We start from the raw sequence: 23,452 nt of genomic DNA on the forward strand, positions 1-23,452 counted from the left end.
AAACTCCAGAGACTCCAGTGCAGCCTGCCCATCCAGACTCCCCAAGCATGTGTATAAAGAGGCCTTGTCCAAATTCTGTTCCTGCACACTTTCTTTTTGATTGATTTCTAACCTTAAAGTTTCTGTGGTGAATTCACTGTGGATCGAGGCATGTTACATGCTTGTTGACATTCCATCCATCTGGCAACCATGTTCCAACCTCACTCACAAGAGTACACCTTACATCCTATACAGATGGGGGTTGTTCCCAAGCCATCCCCAGATATAATGCTTTATTAATTTACATACTGCTGACATGTTCCAATGACATAAAAATGCTTTACTTTTTAATCAGAACTAATTGTTCGTAAAACACAACAGCAGTCCACTTTAATTCAGTTTCACTGTAAAAAGCAAATAATTTCAACATAAACAAAATGTTTCATTTTGCTTTGAAAAATAAGCCCTCAATTTTTACTTTTGTTTTTTTATGTAAAATGTCAAAAAAGTTAAAATGTGGCCATTTTTAGTAAAAATTGATTTTAAAAAATTGCCAAAAAAGGTGTTTTGTGATATATAAACATGAGTATGTGGAAAAAAAAAGGTGTGCATAACAAAGGTGTTGCAAACAAGCCTCATCAAACTTAGTATTTTAGCACCAAATTAATCACACTGATTATCCTTTTATGTGGAGCTAGTATGAAAAGAAAAAAGTTCAGGAAAGAAGGGAGCAGGGATGGATTCTGGACAAGGCCTGAGGGACATGAATAATGCGTGGAATGTAACATGACTGATATGATGACATCACTTCTTGATTGTGTTCTTGTGCTTGTCACTCTTTAGGAATGTTCTGTACATAATGTGTCTTACAAAGATTATATACCTTTAAAAAAAATCACAGTCTCTTGAATTTTTTGTTCTTGTTTTATTTTTTATGTTTTATGTTTTATTTATCTCACTTGATTGATAGCATAATTTACACAACAGGAAAAGTTCATCTTGTTCTACAATTTTCTTTGACTGTGTCCCAATCTCCAACACGAAGTTTGTAATCGTATATCTTCAGTTTCACATTTGGTCATTGTTTAGCTTGGTCACAGAATCCAGTGGCGATTTTTTGACGCAGTAAGGACAGGGAGATCAATATGGCCTCCTGTGGAGTGGAATAATAAAGAAAAGGTTGTCACAGCTTAAATCACTGGCAGCTCAATAGGCAGAGAGAGGTTCAATTAAGTCTGTAAAGCCTGAAAGTTTCCCTTTCACAATTTGCGACACCAGAATGGAAGACTGGCAGGGAGCCATCTTTGCCCACAATGAGAGTTCTGCATGGTTTCAGGAAAACCTTTACACCTGGCTTCAGATACAGTTCATAGACAGTTCCAAGACCTAAAGAGCACACATTCTTTGTTGAGGCAGAGCTCTGTTCTGTTCTGGCTAAATACCCAGAGACATGTACCACTGTTATCACAAAATCCCCCCCAAAAAAACTGTATCCATATATAAACTATAAGAACTAGGGAGGGAACAGTATAATGTAAAACCCCAATGATACCACGCTGGAAACTAGTGTTGTTCTCCCAGCATGCTAAGCTCCAATGGTGTTGCATTAGCAGTAGCTTCAGAAGAGCAGTGGTAGTGTAGTGAAGTATCATGTACCACTGGCACTACAAATTAAAAAAAGGAGATTCTGAGCTCTCATTGAAATCTGAAATGCTGCACTGGGCAGTTTCATCGCCACCATCTTTAATAGGGCTGTGTAATTACTAGATCTATATGCATCACGATACAGGAAATACAATTCAAATATTGCAACATATTGCAATACTGTAAGCAATGGGATATAATGTGATTGTTTAAATTAAATAGAATTTTAACTTGCAATAGAAGTTAACTTTAACATTAGCCTGTTCATCTCAAAGAGTGATTTTGAAATTTATAATAACTTACTATATAACTTACTATAATTAGCCTTATATTGGGAAGATACTACAGTAAATTATGTAGAGAAGGATCTAATAGAAAAATCTGGATATATTACCATTTGTTAAACTGTATGAAACTGACTGACAGACTTTAACTGCCTCAGGATATTTTGTTGGCCATGATGAGTAAAACTTGTACAGTAAAACAGAACAGTTTCTCTTAGACTAATATTAACCTGTGTACACACCTTATCCACCAGCTAGCTTTGTGGGTCATGTGACTGTACCATACCAGACCTATCAGTGAGCTCAACCTTATATATAATGTTTACTTTTTGCAAAGGACTTGCATATTGGAAGGATTTTTACAGAATTTTAGCCAACAGCTCCCTTGCAATACTACTACCCCCCACTAGGTTAAAAACAACGGTCCTAAAAATGTGGGGATCTTAAATTATGGCTAAATTATCCTTAAACAATTGCAAGAACTACAACTTACTACTCAGCTGAACATAACACAAACTATTAACTACAGCTAGGGCTGAACGATTTTGGAAAATAATCTAATTGCAATTTTTTATCTATAAATTGCGATTTAAAATGCGATTTTTTTTGTCTTCAAGTATTTTTCAACAACAGAAGCAATAAATCAATCTGTTTAATAATAAACAATGTCAGATTTACTTAAAGCACAGATAACAATAAAGCAAAAAAATATTTGCTTTTCCTTTTCATCATTTGTTTTTTTTATAGAAAAATAAATAGATAAATAGCTTTTCCTTTTCACCATTTTTTTAAATTAGGAAAAACAATAGATATACAAAATTTTACTTACTGCTCTCCAGCTAGTAACATCATGAAAAATTACTGTGCAAAAAAACAAAGAGAATCTGCTTTAACCAACTCGTTATTTTCTGTATTTGAAGATGCAGCACTGGTCGTTGGCATTTTAGCCTTGCAAATACCACACGAGGCTTTGTGGTGTTTTTTTAAATGCTGAAAAAGGTTTGTAGTGTTACCTCGCGTCGTAGCAACAGTAGCAAGGCACGTTTAGCACAGTACCTGACGTTGAGCAGCATCTTCTTTTTTAAAGCCAAAGTAATTCTACACAACTGATGTGTTCTGTCGAGCCTGAAGCCATTGTGCAACAAGGGCGTTTTCACACCTGTAGTTCGTTTCTAATGAGTTTGTTTACTTGGAGCGTTTTCTCGCTCTGTTCGGTCTGGTTTCCCATAGGCATAAATGTAAACGCGCCAAAATGCGCATCAATAAACCACGCGAGCAGCCTGTGTCCTCTGATTGGTCAGAGTTGTCTGACACGGGAGTACATTAAATATAAACATACCTGTCAAGTCTCCCGTTTTGGCCGAGAAACTACCGTATTTTACTCCTCTTTCCCGCCGTCCTCCTGTATTAGTATTTTCCCGTAAATTTCCCGTATTTTATTAAAATAATAAAATATATATTATTGAGGAGACAGGGCACTGACCGCTCTGTGTCTCTTAACCAATCGTGGAGCCGGTTCAAGGAGAAAGTCCCGCCTTTCAGGAGAAACAGCCAATCAGCTTGCAAAGGAGGGTCAGTGTGGGGAAGCCCCCCGTCGCTGTGAGTTCAAGCAGCTAGTCAGAGCTGCTGATGTTAAAACATATCTGGATATTCAGCGATTTTTCTTAAAGAAAGGTAACGGTATAGGCTAATCATGGAAACTGTGATGAGATTTTTCTTATAGCTGCTTAAAAATACTCGTCTCCGATACAGCTTGTGAGAGGACCGAAATTATCTGAACTGATCAGGGGTGGAGTGATCAAAAGAAAGAAGTATTAATTAAAAGTTATTAATTGTGTAGGCCCCTTAGGACTAATTTTTACTGATGGAACATATCTGGTCCATGTCCTTTTAGTAAAAGCTCATGATACTATTTTTAGGTCACCAACAGTCATTTTGCAGAATTTGTGCACCCTTTGTTCAATTTTAAATCCATTAAATAAATAAAAAATATATCATATAAAAGAGTGCATTTATGCCAAAAAAAATCTTAACTTTTTTTTAATATCTAGAAAAGGGTTTTTAATTTGGCTGTATTAAAAGAATGACATATGTAGGAATGTCCACAACATTTCAGATTCTGATAATCTAATTGTAGTGTGTAGGTGGTTTACATGTGTCTTAAAATGTAAGGGATACTGAACCTTCGTTGGGCTGGTGGGACGGCTTTAAGCGGACAGAGGAAAATATCCCTTATTTTTAAATCTAAAACTTATATATACGAAAAAAGTAAATACAGCGAGAAGATTTTGTGTTCCAGCGCAAATATCTGTGCTTTAACACTGAACGCTGAAACGCTGCACTTTCAAACACAGTGTTTCTGCATGCAGCGCAGATTTATACATAATAAACAGAGTTACGCAGCTGTGAGCAGTGAATGCAGCGCAGATTTATACATAATAAACAGAGCAGTGAATGCAGCGCGTGCCTGGACACAGTGTTTGTTCACAGCTGTGGTAATTAGCGTTATCTGGCTAATATATCAGTTTAAACTGTGCTTGCTTTATCAGCAGTTTAGCTCAAATAAATGGCTTATATGTAATAGCTGGATCCAAACGAGACCGGATCACGTTCTCACCACAAGCGAACAGCTCCAGAGTTCGTTTGGTACCGGACCGAGACCACCTCCTCTAGCTGGTCTCGGTCCGGTTCTTTTGATCCGCACCCGAGTGCGATTACTGTTTTTACACCTGCTCAATCGAACCGCACTGAAGTTACAAACGGACCAGAGTTCGTTTTAACCGGACCAAATAGTGCTGGTGTGAAAACGCCCAAAAGTGCGCTGTGTTGACTTCACTTCTCCACCTCCCTGCCTTCTGCTCGGGTATGCTCCGCTCGTCCTCGGCTTGGCTCGCTCCCAAGTCACGTGACCAGTCAAATCGCAGCCAGTGCGGTTAGAGAATCGCGTTTTAAAATATCGCGAGATTATCGCAAATGCAATTAATCGTTCAGCCCTAACTACAGCCCAGGATATCCTGTCAGTGTGGGAAAAACCCTCAAGTGTCTGAAAAGCTTCATTGTTCTGGAGTTTGTTAGAGATCTAATCATAGCACCATGTGACTGGACTTCACAGCAGCAGCACTTTCCCAATTAGTTTTACAGAGTGTTCCCTCTCTTATCTGATCCAGATCTTATCCCCCCAGAACTTATCTAATCTGGGGTGGGACAATTTAGCCAGTGCTTTATGCTTCCACTTAACTTTATATAGATTCTGAAACTATAACTGTGTGCTGTCAAGTTCCTTCCAAATATAGAGAATATAACACGCACAGCACCAACCAGTGGTACATCGCCTTACCTCAGTGCGAATGGTGCGGCTGCCCTGGCCTGGGCACGTGTTGAGGTACTGATCAAAGAGCACACTGGGGTCGGTCACTTCCAGATTTGAATCTGCTTCTACACTCGCCTCCAGCCCCTGCAGACCTCCGAACACCACTAGCATGTGCCTGAGAGTAAGAGACCAGGAGAGAATCAACCAACCAAACCATGATCAACCAATCAAACTTCACTTTCATTCAGAGGTACATTAAGTAACTAACTAAGGGGTGTGCCATATCTTATTGTATGCAATATCATAAAACAATTTGATAAACCAAAAATATAAATCCATATTGTGATATCACAATATTCTTAAAAGCAATCCGTTTTGTAGGTTTTGCAGTTTACTGTGTTTACTTTCAGTTGGTTGTTTGCAATTAATACACATCCACTAAACATGCTGCACTTTAGTTCTGTGGTAGTTTTTTTTTTACATTACCAGGGATCTTGCACCATTTAAAAGTCAAATTTAATGCTTTTTAAGACCTTTTTAAGACCACAATAAATATAATTTAAGACCCAAAAATATGTTCTTTGGTAGAAATTAATTTGCTCTACTGGAAATCAAAACGCCGTTAGCGTTACTATGTTATCAATCTCGCTGCTAATGTTAGCTAGCTTGCCGCTAAAATTAGTACTCTTCCAGGTAACTTGACGCTAGCGTTACTATATGAGCTAGCCCTCCGCTAACCTAAGTTCTCTTCCGGTAACATAGCTAACTTGCCGCCAATGTTTTTGTTAGCATGTTAGCTAACGCGCTGCTAATGTTACTATCTTAGCTAGCTCTCCGCTAACCTTCTCTCCCCAGTAATGTAGCTAGATAACTCCCTGCTAAAGTTAGTATGTTAGCTAGCTCACTGCTAATGTTAGCTAGCTCTCCGTCAATCTTACTTCTCTTTCTGGTAATGTAGCTAGATAACTTACTGCTAAAGTTAGTATGTTAGCTAGCTCACCGCTAATGTTGGCTAGCTCTCCGTTAACCTTACTTCTCTTTCTGGTAATGTTAGGTAACTCACAGCTAAAGTTAGCAGGTGCTTTACCACTGAAAATGAAATACCTACAGCAAATTTACAGTAAATTTAAGACGATTTAAGGACCTGCAGGAACCCTGATTTATATTTTTGTTACATTTATTATTTTATATAAAAAAAGGTCTTAAATCAATCTCAAGTTCTGTTTAGAATTGATTAGTTTTACCAGGGAGGTGGGGTAATGTATATTTACTACAGAGCATCAGGAAATGTATGTCCAGTAAGATCGATTCTCGGCATAAATGACTGAGATGGGAGTGGCTATACCCGATTTACCAACTGAATGTAAATCATTTAAAAATCTGCTATTTAAAAACTAAAAGGTTAAGTAATTAAAACCAAGCTTAACCAAGCTAAATCTCTCCTTAATGTGATTTTAAATATTGAATTGCACAGAGCCTACATATTGCCTCAACTAGTTTTATTAAGTTTCTAGTAAAAAGTTGGTCTAACTAAATAATCTTTGTTGGCAAAATTTACAAAATATAGTTGAACCCTAGTTGAGGCGAATATTTTAACCCTTTAGTTGAATGAAGCCTAATGAGCAATTCTGCAGGGGTTTTCACCTGATGTTGGTCATGCTATTTGAATATTGAGTTGGTCCTCCCACCTCTCACTCATCATCAGAGTGTAATAATTCTCCACATGCTGCTGCCTTCTCTTTGGATTTATATACTGTGTGTGTTATAAAATAATTTACTGCCTGGCTTCAGTGTTAAAGGCTATTTGTGTTGATGAGTGTGACTATATGATGGCCAAGTCCAGCTTTTTACATTTGCATTGCTGCAAGCTTATATGATTTACAATACAGCAGATATGTGATGGTCATGAATTCAGTTCCTTACTACTAACTTAAATTGTAGTATTGCACACAGTGTAGGAATCTGATTAATGTAAACGGTCAGTGACAACTTAATTTTTAAATTTTAAAATCAGCAGAACATACACATTTCATAGAAAGAAATTAAATGAAGGCAACCTAAAACTGATTTTTTTAAGTTAGTAAGAATTAATATTTGAAGTTTTTTTATGCATATGAAAAGAAATTATCTGACTAAAGATTCTAGTTAGCACAACTGGTGTGGTTTTCCTTAAAAGTCAAAACAGTAGTGCAGCAAGTTGCCTTGAAATGTTCTGCTTTTTTTCCTTTTTATATTTTCACAGTGTATAATTAATACCAGCTTGGTGGTTTACTGTGACTAAAATAAGTTTTCTCAGTTCAGTAAAAAATCTTGGTATCTGCCAGCTCATCTACTTACTACAGCATGTCTGATAATTACCATTGTTTATAGACATCTTCCAAAGCAAACCAAGAGTAAGTAGATTACAGTAATAAAAAGCTGGAGAGAAGCTGTCTCTCACGGCTGCAGCAAGTCAACCCTGATCACTTACCTGAACTGAGGCAGAGGGGTCAGGTCAGCATTGCTTCCCTTCTCAGATGTCCCAATGGTCAAATCGTAGCCATCTTTAAATGGACACTCTGTCATTACAGCACCTGGGAACCACACACACGCACACATATGATTATGGTGTAAAAAAGAAAGGGTTTGCCCCTTCATGATTTCTTATTTTTTGCATGTTTGTTGCACTCATTTTTTTTTTGGATCATTAAACAAATTAAAATATTAATCAAAGACAGTGGTGTGTTTGGGTCATTATCCTGCTGCAGAACCAAAGTTCATTTCAGCTTGAGGTCACGAACAGATGGTTCTATTCATCACAGCAATTTTTCTAGGTCCTGAAGCAGTAAAACAGCTCCAGACCATCACAATACCACCACCATGTTTTACTGTAGGTATGATGTTCTTTTTCTGAAATGTGGCGTTACCTTTATGCCAAATAAAAAGGGACACAAATGTTCCAAAATGTTCAATATTTGTCTCATCAGTCCACAGAGTATTTTTCCAAAGGTTTTTTGTCTTGGCATTTTGCCATGCGTCATGCATTTTTGCCCAGTCTCTTTGTTACGTTGGAGTCATGAACAATGACCTTAACTGAAGCAAGTATGGTCTACAGTTCTTTGTATGTTGTTGTGGGGTGTAGGTTTGAATTTTTGTTCTCCTTTAACAATAAAACCTTCATTTAAAAACTGCATTTTGTGTTTACTTGTGTTGTCCTTCACTAATATTTACATTTGGTGACCTGAAACACTTTAATGTGACAAACATACAAAAAAAAAAAAGAAATCATGAAGAGGCAAACACTTTTACACCACTCTGTGATCTAAACAGTCATTGAGGGAGAAGCTGAACCACTCATTGCATATAATATATATTTATACAGTCACTGCAGGGAGGAGCTAAATCTCAGACTGAATGTAAGATATATAACCTACATACACTCACTGAGGAGAGGAGCTGAAACATTTGCTTTCTACATTATATGATGTATTCACTCTATGCAGTAATGGGAAGAGCTAAACCACTTACTGTTGTAAGGAAATTTAAAACTATAACCTCATTTAAAACCATACATTTAATTGAACACTGTTTTGAAATATATTTAACTGTGTTCAAACCATGTATGACATAAATATTTTAGATAATTTGCAGCATCCTGACGCCAAGTGTCATCTGCTGATAATAGGAGTCACCTCTGCGACCATTGTTTTGTAGTTTTGAGTAGCTACAGCCTCTGTAGATCTGTATCTGTCTCATACCTTCAGAATAAAGTTCTGATTCTGCTCATCTGTTACACCCTAACATTAGCCATAACCATTTGGTCACGTTTTGTAGGGTTAGGCAGAATTAGGAAGATGTATGGATTGTCCTTGAACGTTCCGTCCCAGAAAGGGGTATACAGATGGTTGTAAGGGAGATGAGAGCCAGAGCATACGTTTAACTTTCAATCTTCTGTATTTGTCTTGTATGTCCAAACACTTTATGTATGTCTTTGTCTATTCCAATAAATGTATTTCTTATTACAATGACTGGTTGGCTCGACTTATGTAATTTTTATCCCAACTCAGTGTCCCCTTTCCTCCACATTGTATATACAGAATGATTATTATATAATCTATACAGTTATTGGGGTGAACCTGAATCCTTGACTGTATATATGATCTACATGGTCATGGGGTGGAGCTTGCAGAGATACAACTAGCTAAAATCTAGCCTAAACACAAGTTGTTGGAGGTTGGCCAGGTGTGCTAAGGGCAAAAGCCATTTTTTATACACTGCCCTCTAGACAAAAAAAAAACTAAAAAACTACAGCTTTTACATTTAAATCCAAAGATAAGGAAATTTAACTCACTGAGGCAGGATGCCAGACGGACACTATAACCCCAGTACTGTCCAGCCTCTGTCCTGGGAACGTGAGGAGCCACCACTACACCCTTATACACCTTACTTTCTGCAATACAAAATGTACAAACACAAACACAGAACATCCTTTTTTGTTAGTAAGGAATTTCTTGTTATTTTTGATTGTTGGTAGGTTACAGGTGAGTTAGGCAGATTGCTATATATAGACATAAACATTGAGTGTCGCTATTATGAGACACTGGCACTCCGTAAGTGGTAAAAATGAAAAGCCACAAATAAGGTAAAGCATGCAATCTTAAAACTGAAATACTGAGTGGGGGAGGGTGATCTAGTATTTTAAAAAATATCACAATATTCCAGGGAATTTTTGCAAAAACACTATTCTTAGGGATATGACACAACACAAAATAATTCCTTAATTTCAAGAATATAATACTACAACAAACAAAAGGAAAATGTTTGTTTAGTATTGTAAAATCAGTTTAAATTTTTGTTCATCTCAAAATTATGTTTTTCTTAGAAAGCAAAGTCCATTAACTTGAAAGAGCAATCCATATGTTGACTCTAAAAAACAAGGTTTTGATATTGGGATATTCCACTGTCTGAATATTCCTAATTAGCATATTACTAATTCTTAATAAGTTAGATCAGTACCAGTAATACTAATACTGAATACCAGACACGTTTTTATTTTTGCAGGTTTCCATTATTTTTGACACTTCTTGCTTAATTTAATAATGAATTAATAATTAAATCGTCTAATGTACTTGTTTTTAAATGTACAAAATAAAATGCTAAATAAAGTTATTTATTGAACACTAAAATTTGCAAAACCATTAAGCAGACATAAATATTAATCTGTATAATATCTTGTCTATTTACTTATTTGTCCTTCTTTGCCAAAAAAGGAGAAAATGAGTGTGTGTGTGTGTGTTTGTGTGTGTACCTGTATTTTGATTCTTAATCATTCGTACAGTGACTCTCAGACCAGGCTGAAGCTGCTTATCAATCTTAACTTCCTGTGCACAAAAAAAACACAAAGAAACATGCAAAAAGGTCACTTCCTGCAAATGTGAGAACTGCCCTTCCCTACCTTCAAAGAACATCAAAGGAGTAAATGAATGGACAGAGCAGTGGTCAGTGGTTGCACTGTTAACACTGTTCTCTTGCTCACCCACAGGCACCCACAGGCACACACCTTTCTCATTCCACAGTTGACAAAAGAGCCTGCTGCTGCTTTACTTGGTCGATCCACCACTACACCCTCTCTAAACTCTGCTTCATCATCAATGCGCATGTGATGGGGGCTGTCCAGAGGATTCAACAAACCTGGAACACAGAGAGAGAGAGTGTTTTATAGCAAAATTAGGGCTGCACATTTTATCGTCTCACAAAGTGCACATGCACAATAGTCACGTCTAAGGATCACATCTGCTAAAAAAACAGTCTTAAACAGGATTGTCAAACATGTACAATAATGATGCTTATAGTAATCTTTAACAAGCCATAGGCGTAGATAGGATTAAAAAAAAAAAAAAAACCACACACACACATTAACCATGATTTTAAACTACAATACATGAGCTGAACAATATATTGTTTTAGCTTTGTCAATGCACAATCTGTGTTTTGACTAACGTGAATAGACACATTACATTTGGCTTGTGTGACATTGCAATCAAATGCAACAGCATTTTTGTTTATCCGAATCCTACATATTATGCAACATTTGTCGTTTCGTTTCATACTGTTTTAAAGGATTAAAGGAGTCATTATAGGGTGGAGGATTGTTCTCTTGGTCTCTAAATTCACAACAACAATAGCTACAGACGTGACTGAAACAGAAAAAACTGTGAAAGCCCATGTCTGAGCAGCAAAGAACAGAAAAGAGCTCTTGACAAGAGAGAGACGTCGCACGCGTGTAACCTTGGGCAAGCCTTTTCCGAATGGTGTGAGCTAAAAACTGACCATAAGTAATACTGGGATGATTTCTATTTTTCTGTGCATGTTTGTGCTTTTACTACAATAATTGTTGTTTGTAAAGATGTTACACATTTTTTATGGATGTGGTCTTTTGCTAGATAGCTAAGTGGCTAGTGAGAATGTTCATTTAGATAGATAGTTAGCTAGCTAGCTGGCTAGGCAGAAATTGGTACAAGATCTAGTTGCGCTAGCAAGCCATAAAACTGTTTTACCATTTTCTCCCGGCCTGTGGGGGCAGCATCATAAAAAAAAAACCCAACCAAGGGTCGCATACCGTGCCTTTAATGTAGTTTTTGTTGAGTTGTCATGAATGCACTATGCAGTAGAAAGTAAGGCTTATCAATTAATTTAAATATAAACCCTTTAAAGTTGTTGGTTATTTTTCTTCCATTACCAAGAGAACAGCCAAGAATAGGCCAAAATAATGACAAAAATGTATAATATTTTACTATTCACTTTTGCAGCCTGGCATAGGTTTTAAAGGTAAACAGGCCATCGCCCCGTCAGAATAAGCCCTGGGTCTTTACAGGATTAAGGCACACACCCCTGTTACAAAAATAAACAATGTAGTACCCACCAGCAAATTGTAGGTCAGGGTGTTTGGGGAAAAACACTTTCCGCAAATACCTACAAATATGTAAAGGGACATAATAATCCACATAGCATTAAAAAGCATCACACATATTATACTGTTATACTGTACTATGAACTGTACGTTTGTAAAGTTAGACTGCATGACTACGTGATTCAGTTTATACACATTATGAGGTTACTCATAACACTTATTTTATATAGTGTGCCTAGTACTCCAGTGGTTCTAAACAGCATTTACTGGATAAACTGTGTTATACACTGCCTGGCCAAAAAAAAAAAGCTGCCACAAAAAAAAAAATTCACATTTTAATATTTCGTTGGACCTCCTTTGGGTTTGTTTGCAGCACATATTCACTGTGGCATTGTTTCAATAAGTGTCTGCAATCTCACAAAATTTATTTCAATCCAGTGTTGCATTCATTTTTTACCAAGATCTTGCAGCATTGATGATGGTAAAGTCTGACCGCTGCCCATCCCAAGACTTCTCTAGCACATCCCAAAGATTCTCAATGAGGTTAAGATCTGGACTCTGTGGTGAACTATCCATGTGTGAAAATGATGATCTCATGCTCCCTGAATCACTCTTTCACAATTCCAGACCCATGAATCCTGACATTGTCATCTTGAAATATTCCTGTGCCATCAGGGATGAAAACAATCCAATGATGGAATAATCTGGTCTATATTCAGTATATTCAGGTAGTCAGCTGACCTCATTCTTTCAGCACAAACTGTTGTTGAACCTAGACCAGAAAAACTGCAGCAAACCCAGATCATTTGCTTGGTTAAATCCAGATGGCGTAGTAGTAGTAGTAGCAGTAGGTTTTTAACGCCGTGCCGACACACTAGGGTCATTTTTTACGGCGGTACTTAAGTCAGTTCTTCAAACTGCGTCATTAAAAAAATATAAATAAATAATAATAATAAAAAATAAATAAATAAATAAAAAATAAATAAATTAAAAAATATATTTATATATATATATATATATATATATATATATATATATATATATATATATATATATATATATATATATATATACACAAAAACAATTATAAAAGATGTTTTATATTTAAAAAAATTAAATATAAATTTATCATTTTTCCAGGTGCTGCAGTTTTAAGCACATTTGGCATCTCACTTTCATTAATCCAGATAGAGACTTTTTTTTTGGCCAGACAGTGTAGAAGCATAACAAAAACAACAAAACATCAAAATGTATCACAAATCATTCCAATGGCAAAAAATCTAAACAACCACATGCCAAAGATCTGATAACATAATTGCAGCGTGCAAGTGGGAAGGACCCGCTTAATGTATGCAAGCGCAGTAGAAATACCAAGCCAATCAAATCTTGTTTTGTTCATTAATTAGTTACAAATTATTAGGGCTGGCCCGAATAGCGTTTTTTGAGCTCCGGATATTCGGCACTGATTCGAAGCGAATATTCGAATATTCGTTTTTAAAAAAAGAGGTAAAAAAAATAAATAAAAAAAAGCAAATCACGGCCCCTTTAATCCACTGAACAATGTTCAATTTGCTCTGACCGACGAGACATATTCACCCCGGATTTTTGGTGTTTTTATCCCCCATATTTTTGTGTTTTCACCCCATATTTTTCTGTGTTTTTAGCCCAGATTTCTTTGTGTTTTCATCCCGGAATTTCTGCTGCCCCACACGCGGCTTATCCGCTGCGTAAGCAGGCTAGGAGGCTGCTGCACGGTTTCTCCGCTGCGCAAGCCAGCCCAGTAAATTGCTGTTTGTGTTTTCACACTTAGGCTATTTGCTTAAAAAAACAAACAAAAAAAACGTTTGTTCAGGAAGTATTTTATATTCTTAAACATTGTTAATTATATTAGAGGACAGTCATTGTAAACTGTACTTGGTCTATTTCGGTTAAAGGATTGTGCAGGGCATATTACTGATTTTGTATTTTTGCACTTGGGCTATAAGCTCAATATTAAATATTTCGTTTGTTTAGAAATTATTTTATATTTTTAAACCATGTTAAATTATATTAGAGTAGAGGAAAGTCATTGTTAATGACGTTATTGTACTTGGTCTATTTCGGTTTAAGCATTGTGCAGGGCATAGCCGTATTACTGATTTTGTATTTTTGCACTTGGGCTATAAGCTCAATATTAAATATTTCGTTTGCTTAGAAATTATTTTATATTTTTAAACCATTTTAAATTATATTAGATAAGAGGAAATTCGTTCAAACATCATTTTTGTAGGCCAGGCTTTTGTAACCGATTTAGCCCCTACTGTTGCCACATTACCCCTTACGTTTTATTATATAAATCAGTTTCGAAGAGCCTGCATTTTTTTTTTTATCATGTATAATAGAGGTCTGCGCGAGACTGATTTTTAAACCCATTTACAGCACAGTGTGAGACTTCATATGGAGGGTGACCCTGTAGTGCAGTGTTAGTGAGGAGGGAACATTCCTAATGAAACAGCAAGCATACATACAGTTAGTGTAGGGAACAGCACTCACTGTGGACACTCCAGATACTGCAGGATTCTGGCCAGCTGAACGCAGGCCTTGCCCTTCTTCCCCACACCTTTAAACTCTCCTTCCACTGTCCTTAAACAAAAACACATACACACAAAATTAATGCAAATACATCACCCACAGAGTCCAGAATAGTAGGGTCTGAGAGACACTGCAAATGCGCAGCTCTGTACCATAACAATGTGTTATTTTACATTATTGTGACAGTTAAAGCACATGATACAGGACAAACCACAGCATCAGCGAAGAAACTGAACTAAAATAAACCTTTGACTTTAAATGAAAGTAAGTGTTAAAATATTTTATTTTAAGTGTGAGCGAAATCAGCAGTTTACTCCTTTCTTAGTGATTATTATTTCATTCTTGGTAAATTGACTTTCCTACATTTGATTATTTGCAACCATTATATCCATTATATTACTTGCTTATGTATTCTACAGTATATTACTTTTATGTGTTTTACTCCTGATGTGAATGTATGTTTAATAAAGACCTTGTGTAAAGCCTAGTCTGGAAAGAACACCTTTTCTGCCTAAAAACAGATAAGAGGCCCACTGATACAGCATCTTTTTCTGAATGTTCAGTACATCATGTGTCTTATAATTTACACCATTACAGTGCAAGTTCTCAATTCCTGTTTTTAGGGGCATGTGTCAGGGCCAAAAGGGGGTGTTCAAGCTCTCTACTCCAGTTGGGGGGGGGGTGGGGGGTGGGTGGGTGGGGCTTAACTTATTTCCATTTTCGGTAACATCTTGCATTAACAGGCAGCTAAAGACAGAAAGACTGCTGCATGTACATGCGTTGCCGCACCCTTTTAAAGATATATAAGTGTCTTGTTGAGAGGAGGAGACAACGTGCTCACTCTTTTTTTGATTCTCAACTTCATTTTCTTGCTTATGCTTTTTCTTTTAATGCTTTGTACAAATAAAGTACCTTTCTTCAGCATCCTTAGTCATTTGTCAATTTCCACAAGTCATTATTGGAGTATTCTTTTGGAATATTCAACATAAAACTTTCACGTAACATCTAAAAACTACTTCCAGATTCTCCCAATGTCAAAATATGAAAACAATTAAAAATTGTAGCATGACTCCACAGAGTGAGTTTTACAAAAAACATTGTAGTTTCCTTTATGTCCATTTTAAATCTAATATGAATTTCATAGCACCAAACCAACCCTCACACAAGGTGGTGGTAGTTCTGCGATAATAAGGCTAGGCAATATGACCTCAAATCAAGATCACGGTTAACTGAACATTTTGACTCAATTACTATTAATAAACTATTATTTTCAGACAAAAGGGACACTGTATTTTTCTTTGGTACAAGCTGCTGAAGTTGCTCAGTTGGTTAGGTGTTAGTGTAGTAATAATGCTGGTAAGGAGACAGAACATGACCACTAAAAAGGAAATCTTTGAGGTCTGTCAATGTTTCAACTCATTTGTGATTAATTGCTGAAGACTATGCAGAAGTATGTAAAAACAAAAATCAGGAAGGTAAGATTTATTTGCGTGCTTACCCTGTGTCCTCCCCCTGCTCGTCGAATATGACCACCTCGTCCACACAGAACACAGTGCAGGCACGTGCGATCTGTCCGGCCAGGTACGTCCGCAGCTCAGGAGACTGTGCATTGTCCAGAACAGAGCCTGGTAGTGCAATACTCACTGTGTACAACCGACCTGTCAGTGACCGCAAAATAAAACGGATCAAAATGCTGACACTCAGATTCATTCATTTTTACACTACTCTCTCTCATAGCGTACATCTATTCCTTAGATTACTTCAATTAGCACACAGTTCAGTTTAAAGGAACAGTGTGAATAAAAATAAAATACCCATGTTGGATCATGGACAGTCCAAAGATATGTTTCTAGACATACCTGGTAAGTAATGTGCCCTTCTTTAGTTTAGAACAGGAGACGCTAGGCTAACGTTGCTAATAAACACAGGGCTTACGACTGTCAGCAAACTATTCTCTATAAACACATAGGCCTACTTAAAATGCATCCAGATTTTTAGACAAAAAGATCTCGGCTCAGAATCTGAATCCACTTTTCCAGAATAGTTCTAGGAAGTGAAATGGATGATAATGCAGTTTGAGTTTCAACTTAACCGTTAAATTAAGTCAAATTTCACATGCTGTTTTGAAATGAAAATTTTGTAAAGTTGCACAGGTTAGAATGGTTATATAATTAATTTAATATTATTTTAATCATGCAGCTCTGGCCTGTGCATTGCACACATGCAAGCTCTCCACTTGTTTACAGCTTTCTGCATGTTTAAAATAAATGCTCTGCATGTCGCGCAATCAGTGCATTGTGCACCTCGCAGGCAGTGATGCTACATCTGCAGTGGTTGTCTTCACATGTAGTGGAGAAAGGAATGTGCTAGCCTTCACCCTCCTTGTGTTGGGGGCATTGCTAATGATACATGTTTTTTTGACACATCTGTGTCAGCAATGGGTGCATTTACCAAATACAAGCCTTTCCATGCTAAAAACAATTTTAGTTTTTTAGTGACATCACAATACCATTGGTTTTCTGCTCTTCTTTAAGCTGCTGCTGCTCTTTCTCCTCTTCCTCCTTCGCCTTGTTGGCTTTCTCCAGCTGACTGATCAGCTTGGCCTCCTTCCATTTCTTCTTCTGTTCTTTGTCTAGTGGTTTAAGACAGGCTGTCATTACAATTACAGGTGCAAGTTACTCTAACATTTTATTAAATACTATCCCTCCTTCATATTGATTTGGAAAATTCTTCTAGATTCCCAATGTTTTACAATGTTCTAAAATAAGTCACTCTGTTCTTAAATAATCTGTCTTGCAGCCTGGGGTGACTTATCAACAGAAATGATCGATTTGTCCAAATTCTTGATTGCATGATGTACGCTGATGTGTCGCAAAGATTGTCACACACAAAGAAAACAGGGGCAGTGTCCAAAACCACACAGTAATACTAAATTATCTAACAATTGGTGAAGCACCAGTAGAAATGTCTTAATTAATGTAGTAAATGAAGTACAGACGTGTGTGTTTTGAAACACAGAAATGCATTTCTTTGTAGAGTAAGTTGTAGCTATACACAAGCCCTTGAAACACAAGCATCCTGGAGCCCTTTCTTCCATGTTAAAAGTAATTTCCGCAGAACTGCTGTAATGATAACGTAACATTGCTACATACACTATCTAACGTTGTTACTGGGCTGTTTTAAAGGTCACTGTTTAATTTATTGTTTCTTTCCAAAAGTGAGAATAGTTTAGGTTAACCACACAGTCAGTTACTACAGTCTGTTAAGCATTTTAATTGTTTTTCTTCCACTACACTGACACTGTTTTACAATTACTGCACTTAAAACAAATGACTCATGACAACAAATGTGGATCAGGGTAACCTAATGTTTTTTTATTTAACTGATTTCACAAGCTTTAATTAGAGTATCACCTTTCATTGACCCCATAAAACCTTAAACAAAAGGTATGATTGTAACTGTTGCTAAATAAATAACAAAAAAGTAATTTAAGTGGAGAGTTTTACATAGTTACATTTTCGTATGGATTTCTATTTAGATAGCCAAACTCCCTGACTGATTCTGTGTCCAAAACTACTACTAGGTAGCCACCGCGTTGTTCTGCTGTCTTATTAGCCTGTGTCTTAGAAAGCCATACCAAGCTTTCACACAAAATCTGAGAGGGGGTTGGATCTCTGCCTGACGGGAGACGGGCGGCAGTGGTGGGTCTTCGTGACGTCACCCGCCAGCCACTTTTTCATCGACCCGGCAGTGTCAGGCACGTACCCGGCAGTACTAAAAACTGTCAGGTAGCTTCCTGACAGTACGCCGGCACTACTAAAAACTGTCAGGGGGCTAGCTGACAGTACGCCGGTGTTCTGGCAGTATTAAAAATTGTCAGGTAGCTTCCTGACTGTACGCGGGCACTATTAAAAACTGTCAGGGAGCTAGCTGACAGTACGCCGGCACTACTAAAAACTGTCAGGGAGCTAGCTGACAGTACGCCGGCAGTATTAAAAATTGTCAGGTAGCTTCCTGACTGTACGCGGGCACTACTAAAAACTGTCAGGGAGCTAGCTGACAGTACGCCGGCAGTTTTAAAAACTGTCAGGGAGCTAGCTGACAGTATGCCGGCAGTTTTAAAAACCGTCCGGGGGCTAGCTGACAGTACGCCGGCAGTACTAAAAACTGTCATGGAGCTTGCTGACAGTAAGACCGGAGTCAAGCTATCCGCGCTTCGGAAATTCTCAGTCAAGTCATCCGCGCTTCGGAAATTCTCAGTCAAGTCATCCGCGCTTTAAATTTAGATGCGCGTATACGTGCGATTTTACGGTAAACAGCCGCGCAGGCGGAGAGCACGCTTAAAAAACACAGAGAACGGGAGACCGACACGTTTGTCTATTATATTAATTCAGACATACATTAAGCCCAGAAACGAGAAAAAACGGATTAAAATAACTCACCTCACTGTATATTTTGTGCAGTACATTATCTATTTGATATAATATCCCATCAGTGTTTAAGAGAGAGAGAGAGAGAGAGAGAGTTTTATATTAATATTACTTTTTTCAATCCATGCTTCAAATTAAATTTCTCATGAGTTTCCCAAAAAACCAAAACAGATCCAGTACCTTGTAAAAGAGTCCATTCTAGACTATCACTTCTGCAAGTGTGGGCAATTTTCACTGTATGGTTTATTTTATATTAATACAAAAATTGTATGCGTGTTTAAAATTAAATTTTTCATGATTTTCCCATAATGCCAAAACTGGTCCACTACCATTTGAAAGAGTACAACATAGGCTGTCACCTCTGCAAGTTTGGGCAAATTTCACTGTATTTTTTATTTTATATTATTATTATTATTATTATTATTATTATTATTGTTTTTTTTATTCATGTTTAAAATTAAATTTCTCATGATTTTCCCATAATGCCAAAATAGATCCACTACCATTTGAAAGAATCTGTCCTATGTCCTTTTTTTATTCATGTTTAAAATTAAATTTCTCATGATTTTCCCATAATGCCAAAATAGATCCACTACCATTTGAAAGAATCTGTCCTATGCTATGACTCCTGCGAGTTTGGGCAAATTTCACTGTTTTGTTTATTTTATATACATTTTATTATTTTTTATTTATACTTAAAATATGTTTTTTTCATGATTTTCCCATAATGCCAAAACAGGTCCACTGCCATTTGAAAGAGTATGTCCTAGGCCATGACTCCTGCGAGTTTGGGCAAATTTCACAGTTTTGTTTATTTTATATTAATTACAAAAATATATAGATATAAACATATATATAGTATATGCATATTTAAAATTAAATTTCTTGTGATTTTCCCATAATGCCAAACCAGGTCCACTACCATTTGAAAGAGTCCATCCTAGGCTATGACTCCTGCAAATTTGGGCAAATTTCACTGTTTTGATTATTTTATATGATTTTTTTTTTTTTATGCTTAAAATGACATTTCTCATGATTTTCCCATAATGCCAAAACAGTTCCATTACCATTTGAACGAGTCTGTCCTAGGCTTTGACTCCTGCAAGTTTGGGCAAATTTCACTGTATTGTTTATTTTATATTAATTTATTTATTTTTTATGCTTAAAATTTAATTTCTCATGATTTTCCCAAAATGCCAAAACAGTTCCACTGTTAGCATTTGATGCCAAAACATAGGCTATCACCTCTGCAAGTTTCGGCAAATTTCACTGTATTGTTTATTTTATATTATTATTATTATTATTATTATTATTATATTCATGTTTAAAATTAAATTTCTCATGATCTCATGATCTCTACAATTTGAAAGAGTCTGTCCTAGGCTATGACTCCTGCAAGTTTGGGAAAAATTCACTGTATTGTTTATTTTATATTATTTATTTATTTTTATTATTCATGCTTAAAATAAAATTTCTCATGATTTTTCCATAATGCCAAAACAGGTCCACTCCCATATGAAAGAGTCCATCCTAGGCTAGCTCCTTGACAGTTTTTAAAACTGCCGGCGTACTGTCAGCAGGCTCCCTGACAGTTTTTAAAACTGCCGACATACTGTCAGGAAGCTCCCTGACAGTTTTTAAAACTGCCGACATACTGTCAGGAAGCTCCCTGACAGTTTTTAAAACTGCCGGCGTACTGTCAGGAAGCTCCCTGACAGTTTTTAATAGTGCCGGCGTACTGTCAGGAAGCTCTCTGACAGTTTTTAATAGTGCCGGCGTACTGTCAGCAAGCCCCCTGGCAGTTTTTAATACTGCCGGCGTACTGTCAGCAAGCTCCCTGGCAGTTTTTAATACCTCCGGCGTACTGTCAGGAAGCTCCCTGACAGTTTTTAGTAGTGCCGGCATACTGTCAGGAAGCTACCTGACAGCTTTTAAAACTGCCGGCATACTGTCAGCAAGCTCCCTGACAGTTTTTAATAGTGCCGGCGTACTGTCAGCAAGCTCCCTGACAGTTTTTAATAGTGCCGGCGTACTGTGAGAAAGCCCCCTACTGTCAGGAAGCTCCCTGGCAGTTTTTAATACTGCCGGCGTACTGTCAGGAAGCTCCCTGACAGTTTTTAAAACTGCCGGCATACTGTCAGCAAGCTCCCTGACAGTTTTTAATACTGCCGGCATACTGTCAGCTAGCTCCCTGACAGTTTTTAATAGTGCCGGCGTACTGTGAGCAAGCCCCCTGACAGTTTTTAGTAGTGCCGGCATACTGTCAGCAAGCTCCCTGACAGTTTTTAATAGTGCCGGCGTACTGTGAGCAAGCCCCCTGACAGTTTTTAGTAGTGCCGGCATACTGTCAGGAAGCTACCTGACAGTTTTTAAAACTGCCGGCATACTGTCAGCAAGCTCCCTGACAGTTTTTAATACTGCCGGCATACTGTCAGCTAGCTCCCTGACAGTTTTTAATAGTGCCGGCGTACTGTGAGCAAGCCCCCTGACAGTTTTTAGTAGTGCCGGCATACTGTCAGCAAGCTCCCTGACAGTTTTTAATAGTGCCGGCGTACTGTCAGGAAGCTCCCTGACAGTTTTTAGTAGTGCCGGCGTACTGTCAGGAAGCTCCCTGACAGTTTTTAAAACTGCCGGCGTACTGTCAGCTAGCCCCCTGACAGTTTTTAGTAGTGCCGGCGTACTGTCAGGAAGCTCCCTGACAGTTTTTAATACTGCCGGCGTACTGTCAGGAAGCTCCCTGACAGTTTTTAAAACTGCCGGCGTACTGTCAGCAAGCCCCCTGTCAGTTTTTAGTACTGCCGGGTACGTGCCTGGCACTGCCGGGTCGATGAAAAAGTGGCTGGCGGGTGACGTCACGCAGACCCACCACTGCCGCCCGTCTCCCGGCAGGCAAAGATCCAACCCCAACTGCAAAATCTAGCTAATGCGGACCTTGCACCTAACGATTTTTATGTAATTTTACTGCTGCAGACAAATTTCCAGAGTTAAAAAAAATCATGAGAGTCTGGCTAGAGTCGAGCTGCAGTCGAGTTGTGGTCATGTCCTCTCGATCGTTGTTGTGAGGTGGTTAGGATTGAAAGTTTTAGTTAGTCTTTTCTTGTCCTGGTGCTCCAATAAAATCTGCTGTGTTTAATATTATCATAAGTCTTGGCTCACACAAAAAGTGACAAACAATGTCAACAACCAATAGGAGAACTACAGAAAGCAAATGATGCACGATCTTTACTTTTTTTTTAGCAAAAAAAAGGGGGTGATGAAGCTCACAGGACGAGTTGAAGACAAAATGTATTCTAATAAAAAATATCAAGATCAAACAGTGTGGTAGAAAAAATAAACTGTTGATGGGACAAAAGTTGCGAGCCTCTGATAAATCACAGTATTGATACATACATTATTTGTAACTTAATATGTAATATGTATTGTAATTACTTAAACTCCACCAGAAGCATGATGGGAAATAAAGAATCTAGATGCAGTCTTGCAGTTGGTGATCCCTTGTCTTGATAAAATCTTAGCCTGCGACTAAAAGGTCTGTGACGAGTCTTTAGATGTAAGAGGGTGTCAGACTTCAGTCTGTTAAAAGTCTTTTCAGAGTCTTTTTAAAGTCGTGTTGTATTTGGACAGCTTAAGCTACGACACTGCACTTCGCTTCAGAGATGGCTTGGTGCCTTCCTGACTAAATAGGGAGCGATGTTAGGATTTAGACACTGAGAACACACAGCCCCACGTGTAGTAATGAAAAGTGTGTGATTCAGGTCCGGTGTTACTTACTTTCAGCTTTTAGCTTCTTCCAGTTGACTTTCTCTTCAGCCTGAAAGATAAAATTATGTTTATATACGCAAAAACATACACAAAGCGACACACTACATATGTATACACACAGCTAATCTAGCTAGTTAACCTAACTAAAGTTAACCTATTAGCTAGTTAGCATTCAAGTGGCCCTGACTGCCTTTCTTCCCACCAGAGCCACTGTTTCTGAATGCATTTTACATGTTTTATAAAACTTTTACAAGTGTAGTTAATGCTGGCTGTGTATTTAAGAGTTATAAGACGATATAAAAGTAAAAGTGTCCAAACCGCGGCTGAGAAGAGCTTCTGTTTCTTCGCAGTGGGACTTTCCGACATTCTGCTGCTGCTCGGGTCTGAGCTTCGTTCAAATGAAACACGTAAAGAAGCAATAATACAGTGCAGCTCTCGTTCACTGTTTAACACACTGATTTTAAAAGAATACTTAATTGTAAATCAATATTTGACCGTATGTGAGGCTATAGGGGTAGTTTTGTTGTGTATCTGTACCTTTACCATGGGACTCTTATTTTATCTCGCTCCGACTGTTTTGCGT

At 37.6% G+C, this 23,452-nt stretch overlaps 1 protein-coding gene across 1 annotated transcript; it reads right to left on the reverse strand.

Moving 5' to 3' along the window:
- Positions 1 to 573: 573 nt before the first annotated feature.
- On the reverse strand, positions 574 to 23,419 carry spout1 (SPOUT domain containing methyltransferase 1). The gene is made up of 12 exons (XM_007256549.4): positions 23,188 to 23,419; positions 22,879 to 22,918; positions 17,187 to 17,309; positions 16,176 to 16,335; positions 14,639 to 14,728; positions 12,119 to 12,168; positions 10,757 to 10,887; positions 10,505 to 10,577; positions 9,548 to 9,646; positions 7,688 to 7,790; positions 5,245 to 5,392; positions 574 to 1,132 (listed from the first exon to the last, which is right to left on the reverse strand). The coding sequence occupies exons 1-12, from the start codon at positions 23,233 to 23,235 to the stop codon at positions 1,058 to 1,060; spliced, it is 1,140 nt and encodes a 379-aa protein (XP_007256611.2). The 5' UTR covers positions 23,236 to 23,419; the 3' UTR covers positions 574 to 1,057.
- Positions 23,420 to 23,452: the final 33 nt, after the last annotated feature.

The sequence above is a fragment of the Astyanax mexicanus genome, chromosome 17 (genome assembly GCF_023375975.1).
Source record: "Astyanax mexicanus isolate ESR-SI-001 chromosome 17, AstMex3_surface, whole genome shotgun sequence".
Classification (NCBI taxonomy): Eukaryota; Metazoa; Chordata; class Actinopteri; order Characiformes; family Acestrorhamphidae; genus Astyanax; species Astyanax mexicanus.